This window comes from Pleuronectes platessa, chromosome 8 (assembly GCF_947347685.1).
Source record: "Pleuronectes platessa chromosome 8, fPlePla1.1, whole genome shotgun sequence".
Classification (NCBI taxonomy): domain Eukaryota; kingdom Metazoa; phylum Chordata; class Actinopteri; order Pleuronectiformes; family Pleuronectidae; genus Pleuronectes; species Pleuronectes platessa.
Window position 1 is genome coordinate 9,318,409 of NC_070633.1, and position 19,973 is coordinate 9,338,381.

The 19,973-nt window shown below is 42.5% G+C and overlaps 1 protein-coding gene across 1 annotated transcript in view; it reads right to left on the minus strand.

Annotated features, from left to right (window-relative positions):
• Positions 1–2,191: 2,191 nt before the first annotated feature.
• The window catches only part of nrg2b (neuregulin 2b), a 47,775-nt gene continuing 29,993 nt past the window's right edge, over positions 2,192–19,973 (minus strand). Inside the window, exons 5-12 of the mRNA XM_053429605.1 lie at positions 14,111–14,169; positions 11,170–11,193; positions 8,179–8,281; positions 7,282–7,411; positions 6,132–6,259; positions 4,414–4,629; positions 3,144–3,327; positions 2,192–2,671 (exon numbers count right to left, since the gene is read on the minus strand). Of these exons, the coding sequence (XP_053285580.1) occupies positions 2,192–2,671; positions 3,144–3,327; positions 4,414–4,629; positions 6,132–6,259; positions 7,282–7,411; positions 8,179–8,281; positions 11,170–11,193; positions 14,111–14,169 (1,324 nt within the window). The remainder of the gene's footprint in view (positions 2,672–3,143; positions 3,328–4,413; positions 4,630–6,131; positions 6,260–7,281; positions 7,412–8,178; positions 8,282–11,169; positions 11,194–14,110; positions 14,170–19,973) is intronic.

Sequence of the window (19,973 nt, forward strand, 5' to 3'; positions counted from 1 at the left end):
CTAGTATGATTCCCCTGAATCTGTGGGGCTCTTTGTCATTTTTAAGATTCTCTCTATATCTGTGATCCATGCATCTTCTGTGTGAAAACAGAAAACAAACCAAAAAACACAACTCTAATAGGGACACATGTTGTATCTGACACATTATTATTTTCCTCAGCGAGCTTGACAGGATCTCTAAACCTGATGTATATTTGAGGGTGGAAGAGTTTCTCACATGATCAGCCTACTGCTCATGTGCTGCTCAGTGTACTCGTCTGGAGATGGGGCCTAAATCCATCCACTAGTTGCTTCTGATTGGTCGATACAGGGGTGAGAAAGACATGGAGGTGAGGGTCTGGGTGATGTCAGTTGGAAGGGGGGCAGACAGAGACAGACACGAAACAGATCATTCAGTCAATATGACCAAGCAAAAAGAAGTTCAATCAATAAAGGTATAGGAATGCAAATCAAGGATGCAGTAATCAGTATTATCATATAACACCATTTGGCTGTGAGCTAAAGAAAAAGTAGAACAAACTCGGAAACTCGCCCTGTAGTGGTGTGAACCTGCACGCAGCGACCTGCAAGCGATCCCCCCCCCCCCATCAGAGCAGTGGCATCGCTAGTGGGGGTGAAAGGTGGTGGCAATTCTAGGGGCCCACAGATTGAGGGGGCCCGTAAAGTTTCCAGTAGGATTATACTATTTAAATAAAAAAAGAAAAGAGGGGGAAGCCAGACCGACGTCCTCCTCTTCGGGGGTCCCAGAACTCCTAGCTATGCCCCCGCATCAGAGCGAACAGATGTGGTCTCCCAGGCTTTTGATCATCCTCATCATCATGGTGACCCACACGCAGCTACACACATGCCCACTTACACACATGCACACAACCGTTTGAAGTAAAAAATAAGTTCTAAAGAAAGCAACTGACTTTCCCTTCTGATTCCAAGAGTTTTTCACCGTGCTCCCTTAACCATGGCCACGAGTGAATGCAACAAACCTGACAGACTGACGGACAGGAGTGTGAGTGAGGGGACGTGGATCTGGCCTGCGGACTGAACTGCAACTGAGATGACGAGCTCTCTCTGGTTTGAGTCTTTTGGCTGTGATGTGATGGGGGAAGTCCTGAGACACAGTGCGGCTCTAAGCTGCTGGCATAGGAAACGGGCGAGCTGGGCAGTCCACGGGAGGCCAGAGTCAGGCTGGATTACAACTGGACTGGTTGGGTTCGGTTTGGATCGGCAGCTCCCCGACCAATGAGGGAGGTTCTTACAGTGCAATGGAGCTTCTGGCAGCGTGAGGATTGGTAGGGGGAGCGTGTCGGTCAAACAAGAGACCGCACCCTCCAAGGTGAACAGTGGTGCGAACAAAATGAGCCTTCATGAGTTGCGCACATACACACACACACACACCCACTGCAAACAATACCAGTGTTATGACAGCACCCTGAACACCTACAGAGGAATCCGGAGTCACTTCCCCAACTCCCTAACACTCGTTTTGTCACAGAACAACAAATGACAGACAGGCAGCGAACGAGGACATAAATGACCGATGATCAAGATTCACCCAAAATTCATCCGAGAAAACTAACCCTACACATCCGGTTGTGTCAGTGACTAGATGTCCCTGTGAAACGAGCGCGTCGCATGGATCATACTCATGTAAACAGACACCTTTTACACAGGAGGAATCAATATTGCATGATGACATAATCAGATCACAGTTCAAAAAGAGGAAGATCCCAAATCAGAGAAAAAACCAAAGCAAAAGGAAGGAAGAGGGTTGGTCTCTATATAAAAACGAGGAGTCTTTATAAGAAAGGCTACAAAAACTCAATGGGACCTCCGACTTCAGCATACAGCAAAAGGCACCACAATATTATTCTATTTATCTAACTTGTGAAAAAATTGGCACGTAATTCTCTTATTTTTTCATCTTTCATAATGCTGTAAATCAAAAAACTTTACATATAAATACCCCCCCCCCCGATATAAAAAAAGTCTTTGCTGTTAGCTAGTAGACAATTTTTGCTGAAATGAAAATAAATATTTCATTTGTTTAGAATATCTGTCTGTTATACAAAATAAAAATATTTCTCCTAGGTGCGGGTCTCTAGTCCACTGGTTGTGTGTAAGAGGAAGGGGCGTGGGTGAGGGGGTGAGGGGTGGCAGGGGTGTATGAGTGGGTGCCGGGGGGGGGGCTCAAGTCTTAAAGGGGCATGTGGTCAGCCTTGAAGCGCTGCGACTGGGGGCCGCGGCTCTGCCCGTTGCTGCGCGGCCCCGGCCGACTCAGCCCGCGGTGAGTCCGTGTGTCCGCACCAGTTGACGAACGGTAACCCGGGGCCGATAAGGGAGGGTCCACGTTCATGTTCTGCATACTAAGGAAAGGTGTGCTCTCCCCTTGAGCGTCCTCTTCCTCCTCCTCCTCCTCCTCTTCCTCTTCTGACTCGCTGTAGCTCTGCGAGCTGTAGTCCCGTAGGCCCGCTGAGCGCTGGGAGACGTGTCCGTTGAGGCGGTTGCGTCGCGGGCGTCGCCTGCTGCGAATGGGTTCCCTGGATGAGGCGTACTCCTGCGTGGTCTCGTAGGCCTCATCGTCAGGGAGACGGTAGGGGCTGGACGGCAGACTTCCTGTGCTCTCCGTCAGGTAGGGTCGCCGCGGACGCCGAGGCTGCCTGTATAAACTTCCATCCTGAAACAAGAAACAGAGGATGGACGGTTTGTTACAATCAAAACTAAACAGTATGTGTGTTGAACTTGTATGTATTGCTCAGAGGAACTGGCTAATATACAGCAGCTTGTACCTCTAAGACCTGAATGTGGATTAATACGTAGCAGAAAATAGTCCTCAACAAAGACACTATTTACACCTGTTTGAGAAACATTAAATAAAACCTACAGTGGTCAGTTGTTTTGGGAAATGATTTATCCTGGAAAAAAAAGAAGCATATAATCGCAGCCCATTTCAGTTCAGTAGGAATGAATAGACTTGGGCCTTAGTGTCACAGACAAGTTCGGGAAGTCAGAAAATGTAGCTCTTTTCATTTCATTTGTTCACAATACATACAAAAAACATAATATTATCAGGCCTCTCCACTAACTGATAGCATGTTGTCAGCATCACAGTCATCGCTATGTATGTATATATATTTGTGACAACGTACATCAGGGCTTCGTAGCAGCGGCTGGTCGTTCTCTCTGTGGTAGGCAGCAGCAGCAGGGGGCAGGGAGAGGGCGTGGCTTGTGTTGGGCGAGGTGATCTGGAAGGTGGGCACCTGGGGCGGCAACGGGGGGTAGTGGAACTCCACTGGAGACAGACGTGCTGGCGTGGTCAGCGCTGACACGTACCTGGATGGAAAAGACAGCGAGAGACTATTACAGTCTCTGAGGTTTGATTACCAGTGACCTTACATAAAAGGTCTGGAAATAAATCTCTGGGATGCGAAAGCAAAAAAAAAGGCAGAATGTGGGATTTGCACTGACTTGTCTGCAGTTGGTCGAGTGGCCCACACACAGTGAGAAACTATCACTTTCATGCTTGTGGACAGTTTTGTATTTTCACTTTTTTGCAATGAAGTGAAAGTGTTGACCACCTCGCCACACACTCAGCCAGTCACAAATATCACATTGTGGTACATGAGCCCTCACAGCTACCGGAGACTTCTGCTGTGTGTGACTCAGGGAGTCGATTCACCACAAACATAATTTACACTTTACATTACATATTCATTGCATTAAAATGTATAGAAACTTACTAAATAAAATGGTCTTAAATACTTCCTCATAACGTATCATGCTTTTACTCTCATCCTTGAGGAGTTAATATTAATATTAAAATGATGTGCAGAATACTCAGTTGCTAAATAAATGCCTAATATTAGTATCTGTTCTATTGTAGTGTACAAAGGTAACATGATCAGAATTAAATACAGAGGCGGTTTCCTGTCCAGAGTCAGGGGGCATTCAGGGACCTGTGGGAAATGACTAAATGGAGTGAAGTCAGACTGAACTTCACAGTCATAGAAATGTAACAACAGAGAGGGGATTTATTCTTTTACAAATAAAATACAAAATATTACCAAAAATCATCAGGGTTCTATTTGACAAGAGGCAAGCAGAGATGTATTAAGTCACTTTACAATGAACAGTATCCTAAATCCTTCACAAATTGAAACATGTATTACAAATTACCACTTGGGGTCAGCAGAGAGCACAGGAGTGTGGCCAAAAGTGTTATAGAACCATGAGCAAGCACAAGAACCCTCACACATTCAACATCAGCATTTGGTGAGTGTGTGTGTGAGTGTGTAATACTCACACACACACACACACATGCGCACACACACATGCGCACACACATGCGCACACACACACACACACACACACACACAGACACACACATACACACACAGACACACACATCAACTCTCCTACCTGTCGCTGTGAGGTGAGTCTCTTAGAGAGTCATAAGAATCCCCGTACTGCATTCCCGGTCTGGACGTGTCCGTGCAGCCCCAGTGGGATGCCCTCCTCGCCATGCACGCCGGGCTGCTGCACTTGCTGGTTCCCACAGAGCTGGACAGTCCACCTGACTGGCAGTCTGAGTTCATGCTCTCTGTTCGCTCCATGCTCCATGTCTGCTCCTCGTGTCTGCGGGGATGTGTGTTTGCAGAACAAGTTTACAAGTTTACAACAGAGGCAGGAGGATAGTGAGGAGGAATAAACACTGGGCAAGAATAAACCCATTAAGTGTTTATGTTGCATTATAAAATAAATGAGTGATAATCTTGATGAAAACATCGAAACAAATGGTGGGGCAGAATTGCTTATATTACTGAACCCAAGCTCTACACAATCTGACTCAGTACTTTTTTGACAAAACAAATGTTCTGAACTCTGAAATGTTCACATACATTTGCCAGCCCCCTATTTACAAATGTCAGTGTCCATGTGAGAATACAGGAAGAAAATGCCCTGGAAAATTCTCAGTGAGCCAGTGGATGTGTTGAGGACGTTTCTCACAAGCAACGGATGCAAAACTGAAAAAAAAAGAATACAAGTAAATCAGGATGAAGAAGATGAGCCAAACATGTAGAAGACTCCCACAAAGATGTAAACTTAAAAAGACAATGATTTGAGAGCTTTTGGTGATAACGGCCAATGCTGGTGTGGATGTGCTTTAAACGAAAACACTGAGCTTTCCACAACAGAATGTATATGTCATGTCCGGCCTCTTGCTTGCTCTACTCAGTTACCACCCTTTGCCAGAATATTCTGTACATTTTCCTGTTGTTGTCAACATATCTGACCCAGACAATCTCCTGCTGCGTTTTTTTTTATATGTGAAAGAAAAAAACTACAGAAAATGGTCCAGACATTATCCAATGATAATGTCTGAAAATGGCTTCAGTGTCTGTGTTCTTTTTCTGCCATTTCTTGCTCCCCCTTTTACACAAACACTGCCCCTTCACTCCAGGTACGTACCTTTTATACAGAGAAGTGGATGCAAGGTGTTCCTCCTTGAACAGACTGTGTCACAGCATTGGGTGTTGCCCATTGGTTATGGCTACAGTTAGAGCTCAGATTTCTATAGACTTTGTAGGGATACTGTTCTGCTCTCTAGTGGTAAAGTTGTGTACCACATATTTGAAATGCTGCCTGTCCTGAATTGACTGTCACTGTGATGATATTCTGCAAGTCTCTGTTCAGCCTTTGTCTCCCTTTGACCCAGTTAATATCATCTCAACAGTTGTAGAATTGTGTGCTACTCTTTGACAATTATTAAATCAGCTATGTTGACAACAAGTCGCATGGCATAATCTGATAGGAGGTTTTAAAAACGTCTACTTATATATTTGTTAACTCATATCACAAAATCCTGATTACATCTACCCACACATACAGTTTTCATTTTAAATGTCAAGGTTAAGTCATCTCTGAATTTCTCCGGCCACAACAGTACAAGATAACATTTCTCGGACCTTGTCATATCTCATATAAGAATTTAAGATAAGGATTTCAGGATATCTCATGACTTCATGACATGTACATGCTAATTCTCATGTGTCAGTGTTTGTGTGTGTGTGTGTGTGTGTGTGTGTGTGTGTGTGTGTGTGTGTGTGTGTGTGTGTGTGTGTGTGTGTTAGGTCTACCTGGAAGCTTGAGAGGCAGTGGTAGAGTGTTGGGAGCGGGTTGACATTCGGCTGCCTGCGTAGTTGCCTGCACCCTCAGCTCCATGGCTGATCACACAGTCTGTCGTGGGGATGCTCTTGGGGATGTACTGGAATCAACACATATAAGGAAACATGTATATTCTTATATCATGCTCTCATGCTCTAAAATAACAAACAATACAGTATAAAGTGACATCTAACTACGAGAGGATTTTTTTGTACATGTCAGTTGAAACTCTCTTCACTGTGTTTTCACTGTTGCCATTGTGCTGACTCTTATTGAGTCTCCAACAGGACGGTGGGTGTTATCAGGCCTCCCTGTAACATCTGTCAGCGTTGTGCCACCATGTTTCCTCCTGTTGTCAGTGGATCAGAGTTTTATTTACACGACAAGTCTTTGGGAGGCAAAACTGCTCTGAAGGCTAATAGAAGCTTCTTGGTGGAGTTACATCAAAGTGACAAAGCTGACTAAAGTCCATCAGTATCCCAATCCTAAAGAGACATGAAGCAGCTGAGGCTCTGTGAGCTTCCTGCTCAGATGAAATTCACATCCAGTTCTACTGTCATCACCGTCGTCTTCTTCTTCTTCTGTCTCTGCTTCAGTATTAATAAATATCTGAGGTCAATCTGAACATTTGGCATCAAAAACCTATTTATAGAGAGTTATATTTAATTGAAAGGACGGATATACCTGGCTCTATTTTAGCAGCACTTTGATCAAACTCACTATGATAGAGCTAATAGATCACTGTAAATGAATTGCTATTGTTTTATTATGTATTTATATTGTTACTGGCCGCCAGAAGCTAAATCAAATTCTCAGACACCAAAAATGCCTTTGATACAACTGCACTAACTTTATACTCACCCAGGGTCTCTAATTGAAAAAAAGGCTGAAAAAAGAAAAGTAGCCCTGTTGCCATGAACTTTTAACTGTTCCTCTTTTTTACATTCAGTCTAGTAAATTAGTTTTGATCCATTTAAAAAAAAAAAAAAAAAAAGTGGGTCCTTATCTATCTCTGCCTGAGGACCAGCTCTGCCTCTGAGATCACGTCTGCCTGCATTGACCTGTCATAGTTTTCCTCTCAGTTAAACCTGACCTTCACATCAGTGTATCTACTGGACTCACATCAACCATGGGGATCTCCTCAGGACCGGGCCCCGGGTGGTTGGGCCCGTTGGGCATCATGCGGTTGGGCTGCTCCACACACTGATTCTGGTTCTGGTGTAGGTGACTTTGCATCTTCTTCCTCTGCTTCCTTGATCAGTGATGATGATGACAAAGGAACAATAAGTCATCTGGGTAAAGTGTTTGTAAATAATTATAAGCTGATTGTTTCTTTCTACAGCAGTGATGCAAAGTATCTAAGTATATCTACCCCAGTATTTTTGTGGCACTTCTGCTTTATTTGAGTGTTGTCATTTCTACTTAAAAAATTCTGTTACTTTTGTACTTCTCTACAATCATTTAAAAAAATTCTAAGCTTCTCAGGTGGTATAAAATAATAATATTTTTTGTCAAATAAATACATAATTTATAATATGACATCAAGAGTCATCCAATATTAGACAAAATGCAAATGACTGAAGAAGATAAAAAAAAAGTAATGATAATGATATAAAATTGTGTATCAGAAATGAGTTATTTATTCTTTTTTACTCCATTAATCATGTCACAACCCTTCATTTATCTTGTGACACCCTAGAGGGGTCTGACCAAGCGCATTCTCAACCAGCTACAAGAGTAAAAGGCTACTTGTGAAACTAATAACAAAGTATATGCTATATCACATTTTCTACAGAACAAGGAGTTTTACTTTGGATAACTACATTTAGTCTATCGTATATTCATATAGTTGTAATTGTATCTTTGCTCAAGAAAGGGATCTGAATACGTCTTCCCTCACTGTTCTATAGCATGAGAAGAAGCAGCTCACCACAACGTTTTCTTACATGAGGTCAATCTGAAAATTTGGAGCCTTTTATTAAATGGAAGACATTTTTTCATCTCTTCAAGGTCACATACTTGGTTTTGCAGTAGGCCACCACACAAACGATGCCAACCACCAACAACGCCACACAGATGCCGGTGATCGTAAGCACCCGCCTCTGGTAGAGCTCCTCCGCCTCTGTGGATGGAAACACACGCACATACACACATGTTCGGATGCACGCACACACACATAAAAACACACACACACACACACACACACACACACACACACACACACACACACACACACACACACACACACACACACACACACACACACACACACACACACACACACACACACACACACACACACACACACACACACACACACACACACACACACACACACACACACACACACACACACACACACACACACACACAACACACACACACACAGAATGAGCGCCTCTCTCTTGATGGTAATGACAGAACAGATATCTCACTATCCTCCTATCCCCTGTGCTCGACAGCTACTTCTGCTCTATCACGTCTGATGTCTTTCACATTTAACTAGACTACAGTCATACAGTGCTACTATAACACAGGAGCAATTCTACAAACTCATATATTATAATGAAAAGCAGAGATGTAAACCTGACAAAGACTACCTGCTGTCCCTATATCACTTATTTACAATGGCCATGGGGATGTAATGCTACAGATGGAACTGGCTGGGATCAGAATGCATCATGCCAGTATGGATGAGGAAAAAAGACAAGTCACCCAGATGATACAAAATAATAATAATTGTTTGTCCAAAGTGTTAACGCCACAGTGGCTAGTGAGACAAATTTGTTGTATTCATTGATCCTCTCCAATCATGTTAGATTCTTTCTTTTCTCATGAATGAATGAATGAACTCTGTGAGGTTTCTACATTTGACTCTAGTTTGTTCTTAATAAAATAGCAACAACACACGGGTGTGACAAAGCAGCATTTTGCGGCTCTCTGGTTGAAAGTTTAAACTCTGACCTCAACCAACCTCTTTGCTGAACCTGGGACCACACCCCAAAGAGAAGTTGGATTTTGATGGGGTGTTAATTTACTTTTTGAACAATATTCTAGTAACCTAAACCTAATCCCGATTTCAATTTATTATTTTGACTTTAATGTATTTTTAACTTTAATCTGATAAGTTTTACATAAATGTAGCCGTAGCCTGTTCCAGGGTTCAACATTAACATCAAAATTACTAATACTATTAATGGTGTATTAATATTAATAATATTGAAATTAGTAGATTTATTATGAAAACTAATTTCTGAGACTGAAGGTAGCCTACATTGTCTTATTAGAAATGAGCTATCATCAAAGACAATTCATTTAGTTCTTTATAAAGTTATTGAACTGACCTATAAAGTATAGTCCCTTACCATAAAATATGATAAGATAAAAATAATGAAGTATCTAATATCATTGGCATGTGCACATGCATTTTTAAGTTTTTACAGCTCTTTTATGTCCCGGACTTTGAGCCCAAACTGTTTTGGACCACGTGAGGCGACACTTTGCTGCATTGAACTAATTAAGTTCTGACTTGTTCTCAGAGGATTGTGGTGACGCTGTTTGAATTCTCCGCCATCTTGGAGTTCCTAGGTTAATTCACATTTTAGGGCCTGCTGTGGCGTAACACTGTGTCAGAATGGGAAGCGCAACGACACATGACAGAGGAAGCAACAAACAGAACAGAACACAAGGGGAAGAGGGGAGAATAAAAGGAGGAAAAGTAAAGTGTTTAGGAAGGAGGGGGAGAGAGGGAGAGGAAGGGAGAGGAGCGGGGGCGTGCCCAGGAGGAAGGCCCGGGGAGGAATCAGTCCTCATGGACCAAAGACTGGTCTGACTTTGTGTCCTTATCAACTAAAAGTGGATTACCGAGGTCCTTGGATTGTTAGTCATGGTTAAATTAAAGTCCCTGCAGTGAACTAATTCTTTTAAAAGTCATGGACCTTCACAAACACAAATATGTTCAGTTCCAATGTGTCTTCTCAGTTTGCAGTAAAAAGCTGAAGCTGCCCACTTATCACAGTGGTAGTGGATAGGTGAGACCTATATATTTATTCCACTGTGGTTCTATGGAAGAAAATTGATTAACTAAAATAGGGAAAATGTTTTGTAATAAAAGAATGAGTTTGAAACAGTTCGAAATCCAACACTGTCCTCTTTACCTCTATCATTTCCTCACCTTTCCCTCTCTCCCCTCCCTGACAAAGCTCTGGACACGCCACTAAAAGGGGGGATAAAGAGGGCGAGGAAGCGTGAGGGTGGGCAGGGGGTTCTAAATAAAGGGCCTCTGTAGGGATTGACAAGCCTACGAGAGCCTTGGCCCGGCATTGTGTGCGTGTCACAGGGTACTGATACAGAGAAGGCAAAGGGAAATGGGAAGGCGAGCTCACTGGCACAGTGGAGCCAACAGCAAATCGTGATTTAGGACAGGCGAGCTCTTGACTTTGACACGGAGTCAATCATGGACAGAATAATAAGGACAGACTATGTGGTCAGGACTTTTGCCGGCTTTTGGCAACGCTTTGCAAAAACACTCGCAGCTTGCATGTTTTTATTCGACAGGCTGCTGAAGCCAATGTGAATGTTGCCAAAGCTCAGAGGACAAGCCAGATACGGGTATCTATCAATGCTGTGAAACATTCTCTGATTTCTGGACAAAGAATGAAACGTACTCTAATTCTGTGTCCAAATAACACAACTTTGATTCATATCAAGGCTCATTTCATTGCTTTAATTCACCTCTCTACTTTGTTTCAATAATGCATTCCTCCCAGGTAATTTGTCTCTTTCTTAAATGTGTATTTTTCAAATGTGTCTATGACGAGAAGAAGAGTGCATGCAGACAGGGGAGGTTACATGTCTGGAAACCAGGTTAGTGGGTAGGAGAAAAAGAGGGACAGGTTGAGAGAGACCTAGTTGTTGGTTTAAGGAAGAAGATGGCACAATAATGTGTGACTGTGAGAGGATCTTGGCAAACCCTTTAAGCACAGCAAAATGAATAATAATATTGCATACCCATAAATTCAATTCTGAGAAGCTCTGCCAGCGCAGAAAGTTGTCGTGGTAAAAGGAAAGAGACAGATAGGGTCAGGTGTAATGTCCACTTTGGAGCAGTATATTACTTTCATGTCCTGCATACGCTGAACCAGGACATAAGTTAATTAGTGCCGTCAGTTAGAGTGATGGACATGTGTACTGTCCAGTAACAGACAGACAATTCAGACAGCCGCAGCTCTGTGACCCCCATAATTGAGAGGAATCAAAATCAAAAGAAATCAAACCAAAATCAAAAGAAATCAAACCAAAATCAAAAGCGAAAGGGAGAAAATGAACCAAAAAGCAGAAGGAAAGAGAAGCGAGAAGCGAGCAAGCAGGAAATGCATGCAGAGACAGAGACAGACGGACAAAGAAAGCAAGACAAGAAGCCACATCACTTACTGCTATATTTACTAGACCTCATTTCTGGAGTAAACAACATTGGACAGAAATACAAAACAAAAGAAAACGAGACAAAAGAAAAAAACACAGGAAAACAAAAGATAAAAAGCAGTGAGTTACTCTCCAACATAAAAAAACACAGTACGGTCTATGGGGCTGGCACATGGGGGTGAGTGCTGTAACTCGTTTGACTAATGGCAATTGTGTGCATTTGTATTGATTACGGCATGCCTCTTGTATAGCACTTTTTCCAACTACTGCTGCGTACAGCTATTATAACCTTTAACATGATTTACAGGGAAATCATCTAAGCATTCCAAATTGCCATGGCTTTGCATGCATTACTGGCCGTAAAGAGAGGACGAGTCAGCCAATCTCCTGTCCACCTCAACCTGAACTGCTCTATGTTTCCACAGTGCGTTCGCAACCACTAAAGAAGCAGGCAGTGACCAATCAACATAGATCTAGAACGACAGAAGGTGTTCCTTCCGCTGACTGATATAGCACCACAAGGCAAAATAAAAGCACGTCACACAGACAGAGTGCAGCATGTAGACAAGGCTTGATGGTGGGGTGGGGGGGGGGGTCCAAAATAAACAAGATATTACATACAGAATGACATCTAATGATATAAAACATGTTTCAATTTGACATTTTTCAGTGGAGACTTACACAATAGACAAACAGAAAAACAAGACAACATGGCATTAAGCAATTGTGTTGAACCCGTGAAAACATTACAGGTCATTACAGGGTCCTTTTTCTGCTTGCTGATTTAACTTCCTGTGATCACATGGGCAGTAAACTCAATTTCCTTTCCATATAAAAACCTCAAACAATCACTGACCCTTCTGTGCTGTGCTTAATTCTGTACCATGTGCCACTACCCATGTTATCAAAGAATAGTTATGAAATACGCTCCAGTCATATAACTATGATTTAAAGGAATAGTCTGACATTTTGGGAATTTTGTACATGTGTGAGTTAGACGAGAAGATGATCAATGCCACTCTCATATTTGAAAGCTGAATTTGAGGCTGAAGCTAATAGATGGTTAGTTTTGCTTGATATAAAGAGGTGGAAACAGCTAACCTGAGACTGTAACAGCAAATAGCAAAATAATGAATAAAGGAATGTATAAAATCCGCCTACTAGCACCACTCTTTGCCTGGCAACCTGACAGTACAGTGAGGACAAGATCTAAGATTTCACCCATCACCCGTAATAAAACCAGAATTTGTAGTTTTAACCTGAAAGCTTTCGCACTGTTAAAAAGACGAGTCAGATAATGTTAAGTTGTGATCTTCAGAAGTGCTGGTAAGTGGATTTGGTGCCTTTGGACACAGCAAGACTGTTTCTTCCTGTTTCCAATCTCTATGCCAAGTAAAGCATCTAATAATTCATTAAAAATAATGTTGACCTACTCCTTTAATTCAATAACCCAGTGATGAGAAACAAAACACGACAAACAGTCTTTGAACATCTTAGACATCACCCTTAAAATATTTCAAGCAGCATTTAGCTTCATGCCACAATGAGACGTCCTCAGATGATCCATGGATGCTCAGTGTGAAAACCACAGGTTATCACATTCACCTCTGTGGGTTTTTATCCTGATCTCTTTGTCGAGCACAAATTCCACTGATATGACATCACGAAAGCCGATCAATACCACATCTGGCCCTCGATTGCAAGGCTCTGAGTGAAGCTTTCAAATCTCATTACACGGAGACTTGAAATGTTCAACATATTCGAACTCTAAATCTTATTTTCATTCAATTGCCAAATTGTTTGAATTTTTGACAGAATGTGTCTTAGTGATGGCAGCTGTTCAAAACGATGTCACACAGACTTACAAGCCTTCACTTGTCAGTCCTGCTCCTGATCTAAAACTTAAAATCAATGAAAGTTTTTTTTTTCTTTTTATTTAAGAGGAGCACAGCACACATTAAGGACTTACAATCTTGTATTAATCCTTTCTTTCCACAGAGTTTTGCCTCGATCATTTAGTTCTTTTTACTGCAGCACCGATGGACCATCTACAACAAAAAGTGTTGCAATAAGAGCAAATAACTTTAACCTCCTATATTGTTTACTCTGTTAATTCTCTGTCTCCTCCGTTTCCGTTTGTGCAGTTGTCTGGTTCAAGCTTAATGAGAAGTATTTTGTTTGCAATTTACATCCTAAATATATAGAATTTTAACAGTAAGATTATACATTACATACAAATTAGGTACTTATCGTTGAGTTGTCAATGCTTTTTTACAGCTCATAAGATTTAAAGCAGATGAGGTACCATACAAAATATGTGTCTAGAACTGGTTGCTGTGGTTACCAGAGGAGCAGCACAGAGGAACCAGGGGAGACAGGTAGAGGAAGGGGTGGACACAGAGGCATGCAGACTCACACTCACTTACACACACATACAAGCACACACACTGCCCCCTCCATCCAACCCCTCCCATGCAGCATGCCATATTTCAGTGGGAACGAGACAGACAAGAGCAAATGGACATACTGTAGAAATCGGCCATGACGGAGTTTTGACAGCGGTCCCCCGTATAGTCATTGGGACACCTGATGGAGGGAAAACAAGACACAGCGGGGGGAGAGGGGGGGTGGGTGGGTGGGGGGGGGGGGGGGGGTGTAAAAGATACACAGGGCAGAGAGAGAGGTAAAACGAGAGGAAAGAGAGGGGTCCACAAAGACAGATAGAAGGGGAGGGGGCATAAGAGAGCAGAGAGATGAGGGGTTAGAAAACACCAAATCCACCAGCTACAGAGAGAGAGAGAGAGAGAGAGAGAGAGAGAGAGAGAGAGAGAGAGAGAGATGACCAGCATACCGTGACATATCACTGCCATCAATATGACATCACTGTTACAGTTGAGACATCATCACAGTCATGAAGGTCAAGGGATGGTGCAGGGATTAGGAGGGATTAAACATACAGTTGTTAACCTCTAACCTCTTACACACACACACACAAACGTGCGAACACACACACACACACAGACACAAACGCACACACAAAATTGCTTCATAGTAGATTAGTAGATTATACAATCTCATTCATTGCATCTATTTCTTATCTTTCATCAAAAACATGACGACATTTAAAAAAAAGTAAAAGAAAACATCAAAATAGACAAAAAATGAATACAATGTAAATCCATTATTTTGATACTTACTCTGAAAAGACTGTAAACTCTATAAATTAATCTATGTGAAGTATATGTATATTACCAAGCCACTTTGTCAACTACATTACAAAAAAGATATATGACAAACGCTCTTCATTTTCGGATCCTCCTTCTATAACCACACACTCACCTTCGCTTTCCTCTTTCACCCCCCTGTCTCCCAAATATCTACAGACCTGTCTCTCTTCTTCCCTTTGTTTCCAAAACTCTTGAGCGCGCTGTAATTAATCAACACTCCTCTTATCTTAACCACAATAATCTTCTTGACCCTCACCAGTCTGGTTTCAAGGCAGGTCACTCAACTGAGACTGCCATCCTTGCTGTCTCTGAGCAGCTTCACACTGCTAGAGCAGCCTCTCTCTCCTCTGTCCTCATCCTTCTAGACTTCTCTGCTGCATTTGACAAAGTGAACCACCAGATCCTTATTTCCTCCCTTCAGGACCTGGGTGTCTCAGGCTCTGCTCGCTCCCTGCTCTCTTCCTACCTCAATGAACGCACTTATCGGGTAACTTGGAGAGGATCTGTGTCTGAACCTTGTCCCCCCCTTCTGGGGTCCCTCAAGGTTCTGTCCTGGGTCCTCTCCTCTTCTCTTTGTACACCAACTCTCTCGGCTCTGTCATTCACTCACATGGCTTTTCCTACCATAGCTATGCTGATGACACCCAACTAATCCTGTCTTTTCCCTTGACAAGACTGAACTACTTTTCCTTCCAGGGAAAGACTCTCCCACGCACGACCTGACTATTGACTTTGACAACTCCGTGTTAACCCCCACTCAGACTGCTATGAACCTGGGTGTGACACTCGATAGCCAACTCTCCCTTACTGCCAACATTACTGAAACAACACGGCCCTGTAGATTCATGCTGTACAACATCAGGAGAATACGCCCCCTTCTCACTCAGAAGTCGGTGCAGGTTCTGGTCCAGGCTCTGGTCATCTCATGCCTAGACTACTGTAACTCCCTCCTGACAGGTCTACCTGCTACTGCCATCTGACCTTTGCAGCTCATCCAGAATGCAGCAGCTTGACTGTTTTTTAACCAACCTGAATTCACTCACACTACTCCGCTCCTCCACTCCCTTCACTGGCTACCAGTGGCTGCCCGCATCCGGTTCAAAACACTAGTACTTGCGTACCATGCTGTGAACGGATCAGGTCCAGTCTACATCCCGGACATGGTCAAACGTTACACCCCACGTTCACTCCGCTCTGCTTCGGTTAATCGGCTCGTTGCTCCCTCACTGCGAGCTAAACACTCATCAAAATCACGACTGTTTGCTGTTCTGGCTCCGAAATGGTGGAATGAGCTCCCCATCGACATCCGTACATCAGAAAGTTTACACATCTTTCGCCGAAAACTAAAAACACACCTCTTCCGACTGTACATTGAATAAAAAAAATAAAAAAATGTTTTGAAACTAACACTTTAGTAGCACTTAAATGGCACTTACTTATAGCACTTTGTAGTTTTATGCTTTATTTTGAAGAAATTGTACTTTCTTGATTCTGGTCGTCCTGGGTCTGTACCCTCGGGTTGAATGCACTTATTGTAAGTCGCTTTGGATAACAGCATCAGCTAAATGAAATGTAATGTAATGTATGTTGTGAGCTGCCGGGAAAAGTGAAAGGATAAGAAAGTTTTTTATATATTCATTCCATGCTCCTTAACAAATGTAAGTTGTTATGAGCCTGAGAAAGTAGTTTACATGCCTAAAATGATGAAAAAATATACGATAAGATTTGTGTTTTTCTGTTTGTTTCAGCTTTTCAATCCTTATTCTAGTTGGACCTGCACTGACTTTGAGCCAAGTGGGAGGAGCAAAGCAAGTTTTTATTGAAGCTAAGTTGGCTTATTTCTTAGCAAACAGCTTCTTTGCCCATCCAGCAGACACAGAACAACTTTGATCTAAATTTAGAGTGATGTTTTAGGGAGCCTGACAGATGTTGAATATTCACTCTCCCTTTAGCTCTGTTATGGTCTATAGAAAAAATTCAGCCACTGTTTGGTGCTGGACAGGGAGTGGAAATGGGTTTGAGTAAATGTTTTCACTGAAAACAGCTGTCTGCTCTCTTTTCAAAATAAGGCTGATATTGGGCCATGAATCAATGAGCTTAAAGAAACTGTAACGTTCTATGGCGCCGAGGGAAACTGCAGAGTCAGGTGCTATGGCTCTGTGGGATTGTCCCGTCTCACATTACACATTTGATCCACTGCTAATATAAAAATATTGATTAGAGAAACTTTAAAGCAGCTTTAAAATAATTGACATGAATAATGCGCTAAATTAATTATCTAATTAACATACCAAATATGGACGCCATAAGGAATATGTAAACAAAATATACTGAGTGATGGGCCTTGTGGATATTTTCTGCTATGCTTATCAAGATGATATAGGGAGGAGTTACAGCTAGTTGCTACTTCAACACATAAGTAGTCAGAAGGTTTTTGAATGCAGCATGAAGAGGGAGTTGTGTGTATGAAGTTGAAGATTGGGGAGAAACAATCCAGCAGAATCAAAGCGCTAACTTTTAAGTCAGGCACCTGCAGCGTAGCAAGTGCTGCTAACTTCTACAATGAAAATAACATCCTTGCTCTGAGTGACGCTTGCTGTGTAAACCTTTGGACACATCCAAAACTTTTATCTGTAATAAAAACATTAAATGAACCCTATAAATTAAGAACCTGCCAAAAAAACACTTCTGATGAACTGGTCAACACTTAAAGAGTTAGGGTTGGTAATCCTGGAAGAGCTCCCTACACTTCAAAGAAGTGCAACTGATACATTCCACCCCATCACATCAGACCTCTCGTCAAAGCTACATCCCCAAAACACATAAACGCACATTGACTAACAACTGCCTGTGCCTATCGTCCCTGCTTCAGAGATGTGTGTCTCTCCCCGGCTGAAGAACAGTCCTGTGAGAGCCACAAAAACCAGCTTATCAAACTCGTCACACTGAAAGTAACAAGTAGGAGTCCTCAAGGCAACGCATCAATTGATACACAAGTATGTTTATATACTATATGCACATATATTGTTAACTTTAAAACCTGACACTGCCATCCTCTTGATTCTTATCAGCTCTTTAAATGAAACACTTCATGAACTCATTCCAAATGATGTCCTTACGGAAACAAAAACTCTTTTGTGTAGAGAGTGCTTCAAATTCTGAAATCTCTTGATTTGTGTGTTATAATGGGGGTCATGGCTTGCACCCAGCGACACAACTCATTTATTCTTTTACCTGCTTTAAATGATGGCAGATCAGCTTTACCTGCAGTCAGATAAATAATAGGCATGTTGAAGATCCAACAGCACTGCACATTATACCTGGGATGAATCACAACAATTGATGAACCACGGAGTTATGATATTATGGGTGTGGCCCCATTACAGTCATTATAGGATAACAGAGGCTCTCTGGCAATTTTACCCTCCCGGTCGTAATAACCAAACTCCATTTATTACTGTGATTGAGGATCTGAATTTTTTTTTACCCAGTTTAAAAGGCAAAGACCTCCATCTTACCCTCATGCGTACACTGTCCACATAACTGACTGAGTATCCTTCTCCTCTCTTTCTCACCACTAAAGAGACAACTTGCATTTTGAATCAATTACAGCAAAAACCCTCAGAAGAGCCCACTCAGCAATTTCCCATAGAGTTATAAATAGAGCAGTGAGAGAGAGAGAAAAAAGAGAGAGAGAGAGACAGACAGAGAGAGAAATAGAGAGAAAGATGGGAGAAACTGTGAGCAGCAGCAGCCCTTTATGCTAGCATTCTTTTTTCTTTCTTTTGCCTCTTCTCTCTCACTACCTCTATCATTCTTGTTTCCCATCATCTTTCCACCCTTTCTTTATCAGTGCATGCTTTCCTGGTTTAAACTGTTATGTTCTCTCAGGCCTAAATATTTGCAGAAAAAGATATGGCACCATTAGCTCCAACCATCTGAATGAAAGCAAAGCCTGTGATTCATTTAGTTATATTCATAATACAAAGACTCATCAAATTTAAGAGGAAAAAAAAGACACAGACAGCGATGGACATTATGTTCAGGCATCGGCCCTACCCTGAACTCATGGCATTTTGTAGATTAGATTAGATTAAATTAACTCTATTGATCCATGAGGAGAAATTTGGCATTTCAACCTACAGCTGGGAATACAGGGGCTAATGTTTTCTGCTTGCTGCCAGACTGGAGTATATCAGCAAAGTTCAGATTCATCAGAGGAGCCATCTGCAACTCTTCCCTGGGAACTGAAGAGTATTCTTCCCCTTCTCACTCAGAAGGCGGAGCAGGTTCTGATCCAGGCTCTGGTCATCTCACGCTGAGACTACTGCAGCTCCGTCCTGGCAGGTTGACCTGCTGGCACCATCCGACCTCCGCAGCTCATCCAGAATGCAGCAGCTCAACTGGTCTTCAACCTTCCTAAGGTCTCTCACACTACTCCGCTCCTCCGCTCCCTTCACTGGTTACCAGCGGCTGACCGCATCCGTTTCAAGACACTAGTCCTTGAGTACCGGGTCCAGTCTACATCCAGGACATGGTCAAACCTTACTCCCCAGACCGTCCACTCCATTCTGCATCTGCCAATCGGCTCGTTGCTCCCTCACTGCGAGTTAAACACTCAACAAAATGGAGTGTTTAACAAAACAGGATTCTTTGCTCGTCCTGGCTCATCAGGACAGCAGACTAAAGTCTCTGTTCCGACTACGCCTTGGTTAAGAAGATGATGGTCTACAACCCACAATCATCTCTGGTGTCTATATTACAAATAAATAAGTAAATATAAGTTTAGTTGCACTCACATGTAGCGCTTTGTAGTTGGCTTTCTTTAGGAGAATTTTACTTTCTGGATTCTTGCTGCTCTGGGTTTGTACCCTCATGGTTGAATGCACTTATTGTAAGTCGCTTTGGATAAAAGCGTCAGCCAAACCGAAATGTAATGTAATGAAACTATAACACAGGTTACGTGGAACATTGAGGAAAACAAGACACCAAGTTTAAATAAGGCAACACCTCGCCAGGGGGAATGTTTGTATGCGCTGATCTCCACTTTAACCTCCACACCCAGTTTTAGCCAGGGTGCCTTTCTGTATAGGTGCTGTCCTCCACTTTAACCTACAGACTCCATTTTGAAGTTCAGCTACTCTCCCCTTCGGGGGAAGAGGA